This window comes from Rhinoraja longicauda, chromosome 12 (genome assembly GCF_053455715.1).
Source record: "Rhinoraja longicauda isolate Sanriku21f chromosome 12, sRhiLon1.1, whole genome shotgun sequence".
Classification (NCBI taxonomy): domain Eukaryota; kingdom Metazoa; phylum Chordata; class Chondrichthyes; order Rajiformes; family Arhynchobatidae; genus Rhinoraja; species Rhinoraja longicauda.
In genome coordinates, this window is record NC_135964.1 from 51,225,374 (window position 1) to 51,243,207 (window position 17,834).

The following is a 17,834-nucleotide window of genomic DNA, read 5'->3' on the forward strand; positions in this document are numbered from 1 at the left end:
GCTAATTGGCTTGGTATAAAAATGTAAAATTGTCCCTGTTGCGGGCGTGGGATAGCGTTAGTGTGCGGGGATCGCCGGTTGGCGCGGGCTCGGTGGGCCGAAGGGCCCGTTTCCGCGCTGTATCTCTAAACTAGAAATATGGGGCCCAATTTTGGCAAGGCTTTGTGTAAAGCCAAGTCTCTCTGTTGTTATTTTCAGGGTGATTCGGGAGGGCCACTGGTCTGCAAGCAAGACGATCAGTGGTTCCTGGCTGGGGTGACGTCTTTTGGCTGGGGCTGTGCACGGCCGCACAGTCCGGGGGTCTACGCCCGCATCACGGCATTCGTCGACTGGATACAGGAGGTCCTGGCCTGAGGCCCGTCTTTGAACAGGCCTGCCGAGTCGAGAGAAATCGCCTCAGCGTTGACCTGTTTCGTTCCCATCCGTCAAGTGCCGCAGTTCACCTCTGTGCTCTTTCAACGTCGAAAATAGGTGCAGGAGGAGGCCATTCGGCCCTTCAGGCCAGCTCCGCCATTCATTGTAATCATGGCTGATCATCCACAATCAGTAACCCGTGCCTGCCTTCTCCCCGTACCTCTTGATTCCGCCAGCCCCCAGAGCTCTATCTAACTCTCTTTTAAATTCATCCAGTGAATCGGCCTCCACTGCCCTCTGTGGCAGAGAATTCCACAAATTCACATCTCTCTGGGTGAAAAGATTTTTACTCACCTCAGTTTTAAATGGCCTCCCCTTTATTCTTAGACTACGTGTGGCCCCTGGTTCTGGACTCCCCCAACATTGGGAACATTTTTCCCAATACCTGAAGCTCTCAAAACATTGTCAAAACAGCAGCAAAGGGAATTTTGCATAACTTTAGTGTAGTTTAGTGAAACCGTGTGGGAACATCATTCTGAAGTGACACAGGGCAGAATGTCCCTTCTACACTAGTTTAGTTTAGTTTAGAGATACAGCTAGGGTTGCCAACTTCCTCACTCCCAACTAAGGGACAAGGTAACGTCACCGCCCCGCCCCACCTGACCTCACCCAGCCAGCCGCCACGTGCTCCCACTCCACCAAAGGTGGCCGCCTGGGCCGAGAGGCAGGTTGCTATGCAACCTCCATTAGGCGGAGCCCGGGCCTATACTGTCCGGGACTACAGTGGCCCCCGGGCCTACAGTGTCTGGGCCTACAGTGTCCGGGGCTACAGCGCAGTCCGGCCCTAAAAACAGGAAAAGGGCGGTCCCGTACTGGACAAACCACTTTAGCCCAAAATAAGGGATGTCCCAGCTTATACAGGACAGTTGGCAACCCTAGATACATTCGGCCCACCAAGTGCGCACCGACCAGCCTTCCTCGCACATTAACACTATCCTACACACTCTAGGGACAATTTTACATATTTTTAAATACGTTAAAAAAGCTCTTGTTCCCCATTCCCCGGACACTCAGTCTGAAGAAAGGTCTCAACCCGAAACGTCACCCATTCCTTCTCTCCAGAGGTGCTGCCTGACACGCTGAACTACTCTGGCATTTTGTGTCTGTCTTCACTAAAAGTGAGAGTGGACCTACTCACTGTTGGACAAGTGGGTAATTATTTCCAAAAGGACCTGTCCTTCAAGAAACGCCGTTCAAACTGAATCGATAAATGATATCGTTTAATCAAGTTAAAAATTGTGTTCTTGCAAATTGCCGTCTAAGGGACCATGTAGAAAAGGAGCAAAAATTAAACTGCTGAAACAAATTAACGATCCATCCCACTCCAGGCTCCCTGTAATTGAAGAAAAACAATAGACAATAGGTGCATGAGGAGGCCATTCGGCCCTTCGAGCCAGCACCGCCATTCATTGTGATCATGACTGATCATCCACAATCAGTACCCCGTTCCTGCCTTCTCCCCATACCCCCTGACTCCGCTATCCTTAAGAGTTCTATCTAACTCTCTCTTGAAAGCATCCAGAGAATTGGCCTCCACTGCCTCCAGAGCCAGAGAATTCCACAGATTTACAACTCTGAGTGAAAAAAAATTTCCTCATCTCCGTTCTAAATAGCCTACCCCTTATTCTTAAACCGTGGCCCCTGGTTCTGGACTCCCCCAACATTGGGAACATGTTCCCTGCCTCTAACGTGTCCAATCCCTTAATAATCTTATATGTTTCAATAAGATCCCCTCTCATCCTTCCAAATTCTAGTGTATACAAGCCCAGCCGCTCCAATCTTTCAACATACGACAATCCTGCCATTTAACCTCCTCTACTTTGTAATCTAGTTCTCTTAAGTTAAAGGCCAAAATTCAATCGGCCTCTGATTTCTTTTAGTGATACCTGTCTATGCTTTTGTAAACCTCTTGATGCTGCCTGACCTGCCGAGTTAGCCCATTCCTTCTCTCCTGAGATGCTGCCTGACCTGCTGAGTTACTCCAGCATTTTGTGAATAAATACCTTCGATTTGTACCAGCATCTGCAGTTATTTTCTTACACTTACTGTACCTCCGAGCTTCTCATCACTTGGAATATTGATTTGTCTATCTTCCAGCCATTTTGGGATATGGGCCAAACGCGGTCCAAACGGGACCAGCTTGCATAGAAACAAAGAATTGCAGATGCTGGTTTACACCAAAGGCAGATACAAAGTACCAGAGTAACTCCACGGGTCAGGTTAGCATCTCTGGGGAAAAAAAAAATGGGTGACGTTTCGGAGTTGGGACCCTTCTTCAATCTGAAACGTCGTCCATCCTCATTGTCCAGAGATGCTGCCTGATCTGCTGAGTTACTCCAGCATTATTGTGTCTATCTTAGATAGGGCACCTTGGTCAGCTTCGATGTGTTGGGCTAAAGGAAACGCTTCTGTGCTGCATGACTCCATCTTATATACAAGATAGAAGGCGTGGATGGAGGGTAATAATGTATTGGCAAATTTACATTGGGCTATTTTGTTGGGTTAATACAAGATTTTTTTTTTTTTTTAAGTAATTGGACCAAAGATCAATATTTGTCAATTCAATCTTTCCCCCTGTTCCTTATTGCACTGAAGGCAGTGGAGGCCAATTCACTGGATTAATTTAAAAGAGTTAGATAGAGCTCTATGGGCTAGCGGAATCAAGGGATATGGGGAAAAGGCATAAGGGGTAGGAGTATAATTAGGCCATTCGGCCCATCAAGTCTACTCCGCAATTCAATCATGGCCGATCTATCTCTCCCTCCCAACCCCATTCTCCTACCTTCTCCCTGTAACCCCTGAAACCTGTACTAATCAAGAATCTATCTATCTCTGCCTTAAAATATCCACTGGCTTGGCCTCCACAGCCTTCTGTGGCAAAGAATTCCACAGAGTAATCACTGTTACAATAGACAATAGGTGCAGGAGTAGGCCATTCGGCCCTTCGAGCCAGCATCACCATTCAATGTGACCATGGCTGATCATTCTCAATCAGTACCCCGTTCCTGCCTTCTCCCCATACCCCCTGACTCCGCTATCCTTAAGAGCTCTATCTAGCTCTCTCCTCATCTCCTCATCTCCTTCCTAAAAGAACGTCTTGTAATTCTGAGGCTGTGACCTCTAGTCCTAGACTCTCCCACTGGTGGAAACATCCTCTCCACATCCACTCTATCCGGGCCTTTCGCTATTCTGTACGTTTCAATGAGGCCCCCCCTCATTCTTCTAAACTCCAGCGAGTACAGGCCCAGTGCCGACAAACGCTCACCACAGGTTAACCCACTCATTCCTGGGATCGTTCTCGTAAACCTCCTCTGGACCCTCTCCAGAGCCAGCACATCCTTCCTCAGATGTGATGCCTAAAATTGCGCACGATACTTTCCCGCAAGTGTGGAGGGTGATTGAATTAACACCTCTATTTCAACAAAGACTAAGGAAATTTGGCATGTTTCCAATGGCCATTACCAATTTCTACAGATATGCTGTAGAAAACATTGTACTGGGATGCATCAAAGCTTGGTTTGGCAATTGTTCTACCCAAGACTGCAATAAATTGCATAGAAGTATGGATGTAGTCCATCGCGTAGATCAGCTTCCTCTCCACCTCCACCACCCAACAACCCTTCGACTCCACCTGCACTTCACGCTGCCTCGTTAAAGCAGCCAATACAATCAAGGACCACTCACACCCCAGTCATTCACTCCTCTCACGCCAGTCGGAAGGTACATAAGCTTGAAGAGTTTCAACCACCAGATTCAACAATAACTTCTTACACACCCTTTATCAGATACTGAGTAAACAGTTCACACGCCAAGGATTGTCGGAAGGAACTGCAGGTGCTGGTTTAAACCGAAAGATAAGGTTTCGGGTCGAGACCTTGTCCGAAGGTCTGAAGAAGGGTCTCGACCCGAAACATCCTGTTCCTTTTCTCCGAAGCTGCTGCCTGTCCCACTGAGTTGCTCCAGTTTTTTGTGTCTGTCATATGCCAAGGATGTAGTCCTGACCTTCCAACCTACCTCAATGCAGCCCTTGCACTTTTTATATGAACTTTTTCATGCAGCTGTAACACTTTCCTTGCACTTTTGAACTACCTGCTGTAGACAATAGACAATAGGTGCAGGAGTAGGCCATTCGGCCCTTTGAGACAGCACCGCCATTCACTGTGATCATGGCTGATCATCCACAATCAGTACCCCGTTCCTGCCTTCTCCCCATATCCCTTGACTCCGCTATCTTTAAGAGCGCTATCTAACTCTCTCTTGAAAGCATCCAGAGAATTGGCCTCCACTGCCTTCTGAGGCAGAGAATTCCACAGATTCACAACTCTGGGTGAAAAAGATTTTCCTCATCTCTGTTCTAAATGGCCTATCCCTTATTCTTAAACTGTGGCCCCTTGTTCTGGACTCCCCCAACATTGGGAACATGTTTCCTGCCTCCAGCGTGTCCAATCCCTTAATAATCTTATATGTTTCAATAAGATCCCCTCTCATCCTTCTAAATTCCAGTGTGTACAAGCCCAGTCGCTCCAGTCTTTCAGCATATGACAGTCCCGCCATCCCGGGAATTAACCTGTAGTTGTGTATGTTCTGATTGCACTCATCATGTGCGGTAGAATTTGCCTAGATAGCGCACAACACCACGTTTTCACTGCATTACGATACACGTGATAATAATAGACCTACGCCAATAAAGTTTTCAAGTTTGTATGGAGAACTGTTGGGGGTAGAGGTGGGGAAAGCTTCTTACAGCTGTTTTGGGAGTCTAGAATTAAGAGGCATCATCTAAAAATACAAGCCAGGCTTTTCAGAGCTGAGGTTCGGAAAAACTTCTAGAGTCATAGAGTGATACAGTGTGGAAACAGGCCCTGTGGCCCAACATGCCCACACCTGCCAACAATGTCCCAGCTACCCTAGTCCCACTTGACTGCGCTTGGTCCATAACCCTCCAAACCTGTCCAACTGTTTCTTAAACGATGGGATAGTCCCAGCCTCAACTACCTCCTCTGGCAGCTCGTTCCATACACCCACCACCCTCTGTGTGAAAAAGTTACCCCTCAGGTTCCTATTAAATCTTTTCCCCTTCACCTTGAACCTATGTCCTCTGGTCCTCGATTCCCCTACTTTGGGTAAGAGACTCTGTGCATCTACCCGATCTATTCCTCTCATGATTTTGTACACCTCTATAAGATCTCCCCTCATCCTCCTACACTCCATGGAATAGAGACCCAGCCTGCTCAACTTCTCCCTGTAGCTCACAACCTCTAGTCCTGGCAACATCCTCGTAAAAAAACCTACGATGGAGTGGAGACGAGAGGCTGAAACTCTCCTCTCCAGACCATGGCAATTATTAATATTAAATCTCACACTCACCTGTCTCACTACAAACAAATATCAAGGAATGGGCGGACCGGTGGCGCAGCGGTAGAGTTGCTGCCTTACAGGGACCCAGAGACCTGGGTTCCATCCTGACTACGGGTGCTGTCTGTACGGAGTTTGCATGTTCTCGCTGAGACCATGTGGTCTCCAAAGACGTACAGGTATGTAGGATAATTGGCTGGGTAAATGTAAAAATTGTCCCTAGTGGGTGTAGGATAGTGTTAATGTACGGGGATCGTTGGGCGGCACGGACTTGGTGGGCCGAAAAGGCCTGTTTCCGGCTGTATATATATGATATGATGATATGATGATGATGTGGGTTTTCCCTGGGTGCTCCGGTTCCTTCCCACACACCAAGGGCATCCAGCTCTGTCAATTGTCCCTGGAGTGTAGGAAAGCTCCAGTGTACGGAGTGATTGTGGGTTGGTGCAGACCTGGTGGGCCGAAGGGCCTTTTTTTCCGTGCTGTATCGCTAAACTAAACTAAATCAAAAATTAGGAAAAGATAAATGTACGAAGCAAGAAAAATAGATCAGTCCTAATCCCATTGAATGGCGGGACTGTCATAGAGTGAGACCGCACCTGGAGTACTGTGTGCAGTTGTACAGGGCCCTAGTGAGACCGCACCTGGAGTACTGTGTGCAGTTGTACAGGGCCCTAGTGAGACCGCACCTGGAGTACTGTGTGCAGTTTTGGTCTCCAAATTTGAGGAAGGATATTCTTGCTATTGAGGGCGTGCAGCGTGGGTTTACTAGGTTAATTCCCGGAATGGTGGGACTGCCATATGTTGAAAGACTGGAACGACTAGGCTTGTATACACTGGAATTTAGAAGGATGAGAGGAGATCTTATCGAAACGTATAAGATTATTAAGGGGTTGGACACGTTAGAGGCAGGAAACATGTTCCCAATGTTGGGGGAGTCCAGAACAAGGGGCTACAGTTTAAGAATAAGGGGTAGGCCATTTAGAACTGAGTTGAGGAAAAACCTTTTCAGTCAGAAAGTTGTGAATCTGCGGAATTCTCTGCCTCAGCAGGCAGTGGAGGCCAATTCTCCGAATGCATTCAAGAGAGAGCTAGATAGAGCTCTTAAGGATAGTGGAGTCAGGGGGTATGGGGAGAAGGCAGGAACGGGGTACTGATTGAGAATGATCAGCCATGATCACATTGAATGGCGGTGCTGGCTCGAAGGGCCGAATGGCCTACTCCTGCACCTATTGTCTATTGTCTATAACAGGGCTTGATGGGCCGAATAGCCTGCTCTCCCTATACCCTACGAGAATGTTATCACTTGTAGAGCAGGTAGCCTGACTTCCTCTAATATCATTGTATCTCATGTTATGGGACATTGGGCGACATCTTCAGTAGACACTTGACATTGGAATAACGTCAAGGCATGGTGCACTTTCTAAAGCCATTCCTTGCCTCACATCTGATTTTGTCCCATCTTCTTCCATTTCCACATCTGACCTTCAAAGCCCTGAAGAGGTCCTTGTTCCACCGAGACCATCTGGGCTCTCCCCATTCCCACCGTCTACGTAACGTGCATACAAAAGCTATGACATATCGGTATTCTCTGATTTCCCACCCCCCCCCCCCCCCCCCCCCCATCCCCACGTGGGCTTGGCGAAAATATTTCTTCCATCGTTTCCTGAATCTATTCCCAATATCAACAAAAAATAAGAAACATTAATAGGAACGAAAGGGATTTTTTTTTGTTTCGTTTTGTCCGTTTCTTTAGAAGGACTGGTTTGATTGTTCCTTGCTCCCCGTGACCGAGCTAGGCTTGGCGTTCTTCGGGAGCTTGTCGGGTGGTGTGGGATTGGCTTCGCGGCACGGTGGGCGCTCTTCGCCGCCGACCAGCCGCCATTTCCGGTCCGTGTCATCCCTAAACATCGGCCATGTTCTCCTTCTTCGGAGCCGGGGATATCCACAGGGTCGACCCGTTGGGGCTGGTCTTCAATCGGTCTTTGCTGGGAACAATGAGAAGCAAAAACGTCTTCGTAAGTTCATATGCTCACTAGTGATAGGACCAGAATTGGGCCATTCGGCCCTTTAGGTCCACTCCGCCATTCAATCATGGCTGACCTATCTCCCCCTCCTGACCCCATTCTCCTGCCTTCTCCCCATAATCCCTGATACCTGGACTAATCAAGAATCTATCTATCTCCGTTGACTTAGACAATAGACAATAGACATTAGGTGCAGGAGGAGGCCATTCGGCCCTTCGAGCCAGCACCGCCATTCAATGTGATCATGGCTGATCATTCTCAATCAGTACCCTGTTCCTGCCTTCTCCCCATACCCCCTGACTCCGCTATCCTCAAGAGCTCTATCTAGCTCTCTCTTGAATGCATTCAGAGAATTGGCCTCCACTGCCTTCTGAGGCAGAGAATTCCACAGATTCACAACTCTCTGACTGAAAAAGTTTTTCCTCATCTCCGTTCTAAATGGCCTACCCCTTATTCTTAAACTGTGGCCCCTTGTTCTGGACTCCCCCAACATTGGGAACATGTTTCCTGCATCTAACGTGTCCAACCCCTTAATAATCTTATACGTTTCGATAAGATCTCCTCTCATCCTTCTAAATTCCAGTGTATACAAGCCTAGTGGCTCCAGTCTTTCAACATACGACAGTCCCGCCATTCCGGGAATTAACCTAGTAAACCTACGCTGCACGCCCTCAATAGCAAGAATATCCTTCCTCAAATTTGGAGACCAAAACTGCACACAGTACTCCAGGTGCGGTCTCACTAGGGCCCTGTACAACTGCAGAAGGACCTCTTTGCTCCTATACTCAGCTCCTCTTGTTATGAAGGCCAACATTCCATTGGCTTTCTTCACCGCCTGCTGTACCTGCATGCTTCCTTTCAGTGACTGATGCACTAGGACACCCAGATCTCGCTGTACCCGTTCACGTACTAGTTATCCCTCTACACAGGAAGGGGCAATTTACAGAAGCCAATTAACCTACAAACCTGCACGTCTTTGGGATAGGGAGCACCTGGAATAAAGAGGGAGTATGTGCAAATTGCACACCAAGATGGAGGCCGCGGTCGGGATCGAACCCGGGTCTCTGGCGCTGTGAGGCAGTGGCTCTACCCGCTGCGCCACCGTGCCGCCCCCACCTTGCTCAGGTTCGCTTGCGGCTTTGTCCCCCGCACACAACACACCTGATGTACCTTCGGTTCACCATCTGGATGCAGCAGGTAGCCATGGCAACGACCAACAGCAGGAGCAGGGGGATTGTGGGGATGACAACGTACACCACGTTAGGCATTATCCCTGGAGAAACACAGGAGAACCATGTCAACAGCAGGCTTTGGAACAGTACAGTTAGGGTTGCCAACGTTCTCACTCCCAAATAACGGGAGCAAAGGGTGACGTCGACGCCCCGCGCCCCACGTGACCTCACCCAGCCAGCGGCCACGTGCTCCTGCTCCACCAACGGCGGCCGCCCATGCTGGGAGGCGGGTTCCTACGTAACCTCCGTTCAGCGAACACGCTCGGCCCCGCTCCCCGAACACACTCCGTTAGCCTACACTGTCCGGGTCTACAGCATCCGGGCCTACAGCGTCCGGGCCTACAGCATCCGGGCCTACAGCATCCGGGCCTACACTTTCAGGGCCTACAGCAGCCCCCGGGCCTACAGTGTCCGGGTCTACAGCGTCCGGGCCTACAGCGTCCGGGCCTACAGCGTCCGGGCCTACAGCATCCGGGCCTACACTCTCTGGGCCTACAGGGGCCCCCGGCCCTACAGTGTCCGGGTCTACATTGTCCGGACCTACAGCGGCCCCCGAGCCTACAACGTCCGGGCCTACAGCGTCCGGGCGTACAGCGTCCGGGCCTACAGTGCCCCCCCCCCCCGGGCCTAATACGGGACAAGGGCAGTCCCATAGGGGACAAACCAATTTAGCCCAAAATACGGGATGTCCCGGCTAATACAGGACGGTTGGCAACCCTAAGTACAATGGAGTCTAGTTTAGTTTAAAATAGACACAAAATGCTGGATGAACTCAGCGGGACAGGCAGCATCTCTGGAGAGAAGGAATGGGTGAAGTTCGTGATGGGTGAGACCCTTCTTCAGACTGATTATAGTTGGAGAGGGGAGAGAAACTGGATGCGTGGAGAAAATGGCCAGCAACAGATGACCTTGGGCAGATGACGCCTGCTCCTATCACTTTTCAAACTGATGAGGGAAGGGGGAGGGAGGTGTATGTAGGAGTTACATGAAATTAGAGAAGTCTACGTTCATTGGGTTGTAAGCTATCCAGGTGAAACTGGGACCGGGCCTGTACTCGCTGGAGTTTAGAAGGTTGAGGGGTGGGATCTCATTGGAATTTACAGAATAACGAAAGGCCTGGATAGAGTGGATGTGGAGAGGATGTTTCCACTGGTGGGAGAGTCTAGGACCAGAGGTCACAACCTCAGGATTAAAGGGCGCTCTTTTAGAAAGGAGGTGGGGAGGAACCTCTTTAGTCAGAGGATACTGTGTGCAGTTTTGGTCTCCAAATTTGAGGAAGGATATTCTTGCTATTGAGGGCGTGCAGCGTAGGTTTACTAGGTTAATTCCCGGAATGGCGGGACTGTCGTATGTTGAAAGACTGGATCGACTAGGCTTGTATACACTGGAATTTAGAAGGATGAGAGGAGATCTTATCGGAACGTATAAGATTATTAAGGGGTTGGACACGTTAGAGGCAGGAAACATGTTCCCAATGTTGGGGGAGTCCAGAACAAGGGGCCACAGTTTAAGAATAAGGGGTAGGCCATTTAGAACTGAGATGAGGAAAAACTTTTTCAGTCAGAGAGTTGTAAATCTGTGGAATTCTCTGCCTCAGAAGGCAGTGGAGGCCAATTCTCCGAATGCATTCAAGAGAGAGCTAGATAGAGCTCTTAAGGATAGCGGTGTCAGGGGGTATGGGGAGAGGGCAGGAACGGGGTCCTGATTGAGAATGATCAGCCACGATCACATTGAATGGCGGTGCTGGCTCGAAGGGCCGAATGGCCTCCTCCTGCAACTATTGTCTATTGTTGATTGTCTATTGATAGTTAATCTGTGGAACTCATTGCCACACAAGGCTGTGGAGGCCAAGTCAGTGGATATTTCTAAGGCTGAGATAGCCAAATCCTTGATTAGAACGGGTGTTAAGGGTTATGGGGAGAAGGCAGGAGAATGCGATTGGGAGGCAGAGACAGATGCGCCATGATTGAATGGCGGAGAAGACGCGATGGGCCGAATGGCCTAATTCTATTCCTACAACTTGTGAAGTATTGGGAGTTGGCTACAGTTACCTGATGCCTCTGTCACCACCACTCGTTGGCCATCCGCTGTGTTGCTGGGAGCACGAACGTTAACCTCAGGACTCGCGGAGACGTTTTCTGAAAGAGGTCGAGACAAGAATTGTGCAAGGTCTCAAATCACACAAGAACTCCCAATGACGTTAGAAACATAGAAACGTAGAATCATAGAAATTAGGTGCAGGAGGAGGCCACTCGGCCCTTCGAGCCAGCACCGCCATTCATTGTGATCATGGCTGATCTTCCACAATCAGTAACCCGTGCCTGCCATCTCCACACATCCCTTGATTCCGCAAGCCCCTAGGGCTCTATCTAACTCTCTTTTAAATTCATCCAGTGAATCGGCCTCCACTGCCTTCTGTGGCAGAGAATTCCACAAATTCACAACTCTCTGGGTGAAAAAGTTTTTCCTCATCTCAGTTTAAAATGGCCTCCCCTTCATTCTTCGACTGTGCGGCCCCTGGTTCTGGACTCCCCCAACATTGGGAACATTTTTCCTGCATCTGTCTTGTCCAGTCCTTTTATAATTTTATACGTTTCTAGAAGATCCCCTCTCTTAAAATCTGTTCAAGCCACTGTTTTATGAAGCGATCGCATAGGAAATGAAGGGGCACGTTGGTTGCACCCAGCACCCAGATGCTGGATAAGTAGCAAAGGGGTGGATAGAGTGGGTGTGGAGAAGATGTTTCCACTAGTGGGAGAGTCCAGGACCACAGGTCACAGCCTCAGAATTAAAGAAAGGAGTTGAGGAGGAATTTCTTTAAGTCAGAGGGTGGTGAATCTGTGGAATTCATTGCCACAGACGGCTGTGGAGGCCAAGTCAGTGGATATTTTTCAGCTGGAGATAGACAAATTATTGATCAGTGCGGGTGTCTGGGGTTATGGGGGGAAGGCAGGAGAATGGGGTGAGGCGGGAGAGATAGATCAGCCATGATTGAATGGCGGAGTAGACGTGATGGAGCCTAATTCTGCTCCTATCACTAATGAACATGAACTTATGAAGACACAAATCAAAAGAAGGCACTAAGTGTTGGAGTAACTCAGCGGGTCAGGCAGCATCTGTGAAGGACATGGATTGGTGACATTTTGGTCGGGACCCTTCTTCAGAGTGAGCTATCCAAAGTTAGCCCCCACGAACAGCAGTAGGACAATAACCAAATCAAAACACAAAGTGCTGGAGTAACTCAACATATCATATCATATCATATCATATATATACAGCGCGGAAACAGGCCTTTTCGGCCCACCAAGTCCGCGCCGCCCAGCGATCCCCGCACACTAACACTATTAACACTATCCTACACACTAGGGACAATTTTTACATTTACCCAGCCAATTAACCTACATACCTGTACGTCTTTAGAGTGTGGGAGGAAACCGAAGATCTCGGAGAAAACCCACGCAGGTCACGGGGAGAACGTACAAACTCCTTACAGTACAGCACCCGTAGTCAGGATCGAACCTGAGTCTCCGGCGCTGCATTCGCTGTAAAGCAGCAACTCTACCGCTGCGCTACCGTGCCGCCCATGTCGGGCGTCAATCTCTGGAGAATATGGATGAGTGTCGTTTAGGGTCGGAATCGGTCTGATGAATGGTCCCAACCTGAAACGTCACCTATCCAGGTTCTCCAGAGATGCTGCCTGACCTGCTGAGTTACTCCAGCACTTTGCGTTCTAGGTAAGATTCCAGCATCTGCAGTTCCTCACATCAGAACCGGGCCCTTCAGTATGTTAGGTATGTGTCGAACATCAACCAACATTTACATTAGCCTTAGGTCAACCTTACATTAACCTAGATCTCGGAGAAAACCCATGCAGGTCACGGGGAGAACGTACGGGGAGATCTGGGTGTCCTAGTGCATCAGTCACTGAAAGGAAGCATGCAGGTACAGCAGGCAGTGAAGAAAGCCAATGGAATGTTGGCCTTCATAACAAGAGGAGTTGAGTATAGGAGCAAAGAGGTCCTTCTACAGTTGTACAGGGCCCTAGTTTTGGTCTCCAAATTTGAGGAAGGATATTCTTGCTATTGAGGGCGTGCAGCGTAGGTTCACTAGGTTAATTCCCGGAATGGCGGGACTGTCGTATGTTGAAAGACTGGAGCGACTAGGCTTGTATACACTGGAATTTAGAAGGATGAAAGGGGATCTTATTGAAACATATAAGATTATTAAGGGATTGGACCCGTTAGAGGCAGGAAACATGTTCCCGATGTTGGGGGAGTCCAGAACCAGGGGCCACAGTTTAAGAATAAGGGGTAGGCCATTTAGAACGGAGATGAGGAAAAACGTTTTCAGTCAGAGAGTTGTGAATCTGTGGAATTCTCTGCCTCAGAAGGCAGTGGAGGCCAATTCTCTGGATACTTTCAAGAGAGAGCTGGATAGAGCTCTTAAGGATAGCGGAGTCAGGGGGTATGGGGAGAAGGCAGGAACGGGGTACTGATTGTGAATGATCAGCCATGATCACAGTGAATGGCGGTGCTGGCTCGAAGGGCCGAATGGCCTACTCCTGCACCTATTGTCTGTTGTCTATAAACTCCCATCCAGACAGCACCCGTAGTCAGGATCGAACCCGGGTCTCTGGCGCTCAGAGGCATCAACTCTACCGCTCCGCCCTTATTCTCCCCACATTCCCATCAACGCCAACCACTCACCTGTACATTAGAGGCAATTTACAGCCATCAATTAACCCACCCACGCACCACACATCCATGGGATGCGGGAGGGAACACAGTCACAGGGGGAACCTGCAAACTCCACACAGACAGCACCGGTGGTCAGGATTGAACCTGTGAGGCAGCGACTCTGAGCTGATCGAACACCTCCTGTGCTGATCATCGCCTGGTGTATAGCAAGCACAGGACAGACTGTAGGAAGCACATTCTCCTGTAAAGAAATTTCAATTAGTTTCTTACCGTATGTTATATCCGTGTCGTCCACCAGTTCATCAGTCAAAGAGTTTCCTGTCATCAAAGAATATGAAGAATATGTCGATTTATAAAGCTTTTTGAATAACACAGAACATAAAACAGTGCAGCACAAGAACAGGCCCTTCGGCCCGCAATGTCTGTGCCGGACACAAAGGCAAGACCAACTCGTATCTGCCATCACGTGACCCATATCCCTCCAATCCCTGCATATCCATGTGCCTAGCCTAAAGTCTCATAAACGCCACTATCGTATCTGCCTCCACTACCACCCCTGTCTCCAGGCACCCACAATCCTCTTTGTAAAATAAAAATAGCCCCAGCACATCTCTCTTTCACCCAGTGGATAGGGTGAGCAGTTTTAAATACTTGGGAGTCCGCATCGCAGAGGATCTGACATGGGCAACGCACATTGCCGCACTGGTGGGTAAGGCTAAGCAGCGCCTTTACCACCTTAGACAACTGAGGAAATTCAGAGTGTCTCTGAAGATCCTTCATTGCTTCTACTCTGGGGCTGTAGAGAGCATCCTGTCCGGCAACATTACAGTCTGGTTTGGGAACAGCTCTGCCCAGGACAGGATGGCCCTGCAGAGAGTAGTGCGTTCGGCAGAACGCACCATGGGAATTACACTCGCCCCCCTGCAGGACCTATACATCAGGAGGTGCAGATCCAGAGCAAGTAAGATCATGAGGGACCCCTACCACCCCAGCAACGGACTGTTCCAGATGCTACGATCAGGCAAACGCCTCCGCTGTCACGCTGTGAAAACGGAGAGGATGAGACGGAGCTTCTTCCCACAGGCCATCAGGACTGTCAACTTTTATAACCCCAGAGACTAAATTTTTGTCGACACTAATAGTAACTTATTAACTTTATTTATATGCTGTAACTGTAATTCTTTTTGTGCACAATCCGCAGGCATTGCCACTTTCATTTCACTGCACATCGTGTATGTGTATGTGACAAATAAATTTGACTTGACTTGACTTGACTGTATTTTACACTAAACATTATTCCCTTTATCCTGTGGAATTCTCCGCCTCAGAAGGCAGTGGAGACCAATTCACTGGATGCTTTCAAGAGAGAGTTAGATAGAGCTCTTAGGGCTAACGGAATCAGGGGATGTGGGGAGAAAGCAGGAACTGATCGTGGATGATCAGCCGTGATCGCAGTGAATGGCAATGCTGGCTCGAAGGGCCGAATGGCCTACTCCTGCACCTATTGTTTCTACGTACAGGCACCGCCCGTGATGGGGGTCGAGAAAGGGTCTCCGGCGCTGTAACGCGGCAACTCTACCGCTGCGCCACCGTGCCGCTCCGTTCTATAATTGCATAAAGTGCGGGGACCGCCGGTCGGCGCGGACCCGGTGGGCCGAAAGGCCCTGTTTCCGCACTATATCGAAACGTATAAGGTTATTAAGGGGTTGGACACGTTAGAGGCAGGAAACATGTTCCCAATGTTGGGGGAGTCCAGAACAAGGGGCCACAGTTTAAGAATAAGGGGTCGGCCATTTAGAACGGAGATGAGGAAAACCCTTTTCACTCAGAGAGTTGTGAATCTGTGGAATTCTCTGCCTCAGAAAGCAGTGGAGGCCAATTCTCTGAATGCATTCCAGAGAGAGCTAGATAGAGCTCTTAAGGATAGCGGAGTCAGGGGGTATGGGGAGAAGGCAGGAACGGGGTACTGATTGAGAATGATCAGCCATGATCAGGTTGATGGCGGTGCTGGCCCGAAGGGCCGAATGGCCTCCTCCTGCACCTATTGTCTATTGAAGAAATTCCTCCTCATCTTCCTAAAAGATCGCCCTTTTTTAAATTCTGAGGCTGTGACCTCTAGTCCTTGACTCTCCCACCAGTGGAAACATCCTCTCCTACACGTCCACTCTATCCAAGCCTTTCACTATGCTGTTTGTTACAATGAGGTCCTCCCCCCCCCCCCCCCCACTCGGTCTTCCAAACCCGACGTACCTGGTTCGTACTTGCAGATGAAGTTGTGTTTCATGTTACACCTGTCGTCGTTCCACTGGTAGAGGTAGGGCCCTCCGAGACCGGGCTGGGCGGTCAGCTGGTGGTACATCACCACACAAGCCTCGCTTCCGCACGACGGCTCATCCATGTACCAGTTCCTGGGGCGGCAACAATGGAAGAATGAGGTCGAGTGTGCGAAAGTATCTAGGCTCCATCAGTCTAAAGAAAGGTCTCGACCTGAAACGCCACCCATTCCCTCTTTCCCGAGACCTGACCTGACCTGCTGAGTTTCATATTTCATATTTTCATATTTCAGATATGGCCCACCAAGTCCGCACCGCCCAGCGATCCCCACACATTAACACTATCCTACACCCACTAGGGACAATTTTTTACATTTACCCAGTCAATTAACCTACATACCTGTACGTCTTTGGAGTGTGGGAGGAAACCGAAGATCTCGGAGAAAACCCACGCAGGTCACGGGGAGAACGTACAAACTCCTTACAGTACAGCACCCGTAGTCAGGATCGAACATGAGTCTCCGGTGCTGCATTCGCTGTAAGGCAGCAACTCTACCGCTGCGCCACCGTTCCGCCCAGTTACTGGAGTTACTCCAGCATTTTGTGATACCTTCAATTTGTACCAGCATCTGCAGTTATTTTCCTACATAAAGACTCCATCAAACCTCAGACGGACACAAAATGCTGGAGTAATTCAGCGGGACAGGCAGCATCTCCGGAGAGAAAGAATGGGCGACGGTTCGGGTCTTAGTTTAAAGATACAGCGCAGAAACAGGCCTCTTCGGCCCACCGGGTCCGCGCCGACCAGCGATCCCCATTTATTAACACTATCCTCCACCCACAAGGGACAATTTTTTTAAAACATTTACGCCAAGCCAATTAACCTACAAACTGCACATCTTGTATGTGTATGTGACAAGTAATGTAGACTTGACTTGACTTGACCCTCTGGCTGAAGAAATCCCTCCTCATCTCCTTTCTGAAGGTACGTCCTTTAATCCTGAGGCTGAGGCCGTGCCCTCTGGTCCTGGACTCTCCCACCGGTGGAAGCGTGCAACCCCCTCCAGGCCTTTACCTGAACGTGGCTGGGCTTCCGTCCGTCCACTGGTAGCGTTCCGGGCAGCCGCTGACGGCGTTGTGAGACTGGGCCTCCCCGCCGCGCCTCAGGCCGATCCAGAAATCGCCGTCCGACAGGCCGGAGCCGGACCTGGTCAGGTCCTGCAGGAGGTTCTCGATCAGCCTCTGCTCCTCGGGCGACCTGATGCTGAGCAGGGCTCCCCGGTCCATCTCGCAGGCCTGGTTGGCCTCCACGAAGCCAATGCGCCGACTCAGGTCCTGGAAGTAGGCGATCTTGTAGCAGGGGCTGTCCGAGCCCCCGTGGCAGATGGTCTGACCTGCGGGGGGCAAATAATCAGCCACAGTCTGAGCCCCCCCCCCCCCCCATCACCCCCCCCCCAAAGCCCAGTGAATGTCACAACGTGCTTGACACTTCAAATACCATCGATAGCGATGACACAAAAAAAAGCGCTGGAGTAACTCAGCGGGTCAGGCAGGGTCACTGGAGAACATGGGGATAGGGTGGCACGGTGGCGCAGTGGTAGCTATTCTGCCTTACAGCGCCAGAGACCCGGGTTCGTTCCTGACTACGGGCACTGTCTGTACGGAGTTTGTACCTTTTCCCTGTGTACAGTGTGGGTTTTCTCCGGGCGCTCCGGTTTCCTCCCACGCTCCAAAAGACATGCAGGTTTGTAGGTTAATTGGATTTGGTAAAATTGTAAACTGTCCCCAGTGTGTGGAGGATGGTTCTGCGTACGGGCGATCGCTGGTCAGCGCGGA

At 49.8% G+C, this 17,834-nt stretch overlaps 2 protein-coding genes across 2 annotated transcripts in view; one reads left to right on the top strand and one right to left on the bottom strand.

Moving 5' to 3' along the window:
- Positions 1 to 354, top strand: part of tmprss15 (transmembrane serine protease 15) — a 56,667-nt gene extending 56,313 nt beyond the window's left edge. Inside the window, exon 24 of the mRNA XM_078408606.1 lies at positions 199 to 354. Within this exon, the coding sequence (XP_078264732.1) occupies positions 199 to 354 (156 nt within the window). The remainder of the gene's footprint in view (positions 1 to 198) is intronic.
- A 7,057-nt stretch (positions 355 to 7,411) lies between these two features.
- chodl (chondrolectin) lies at positions 7,412 to 17,499 on the bottom strand. The gene is made up of 7 exons (XM_078408607.1): positions 17,481 to 17,499; positions 17,074 to 17,392; positions 15,976 to 16,133; positions 13,996 to 14,043; positions 11,080 to 11,166; positions 8,958 to 9,069; positions 7,412 to 7,757 (listed from the first exon to the last, which is right to left on the bottom strand). Exons 1-7 carry the CDS (start codon positions 17,497 to 17,499, stop codon positions 7,673 to 7,675), a joined length of 828 nt encoding a protein of 275 aa, XP_078264733.1. The 3' UTR covers positions 7,412 to 7,672.
- Positions 17,500 to 17,834: the final 335 nt, after the last annotated feature.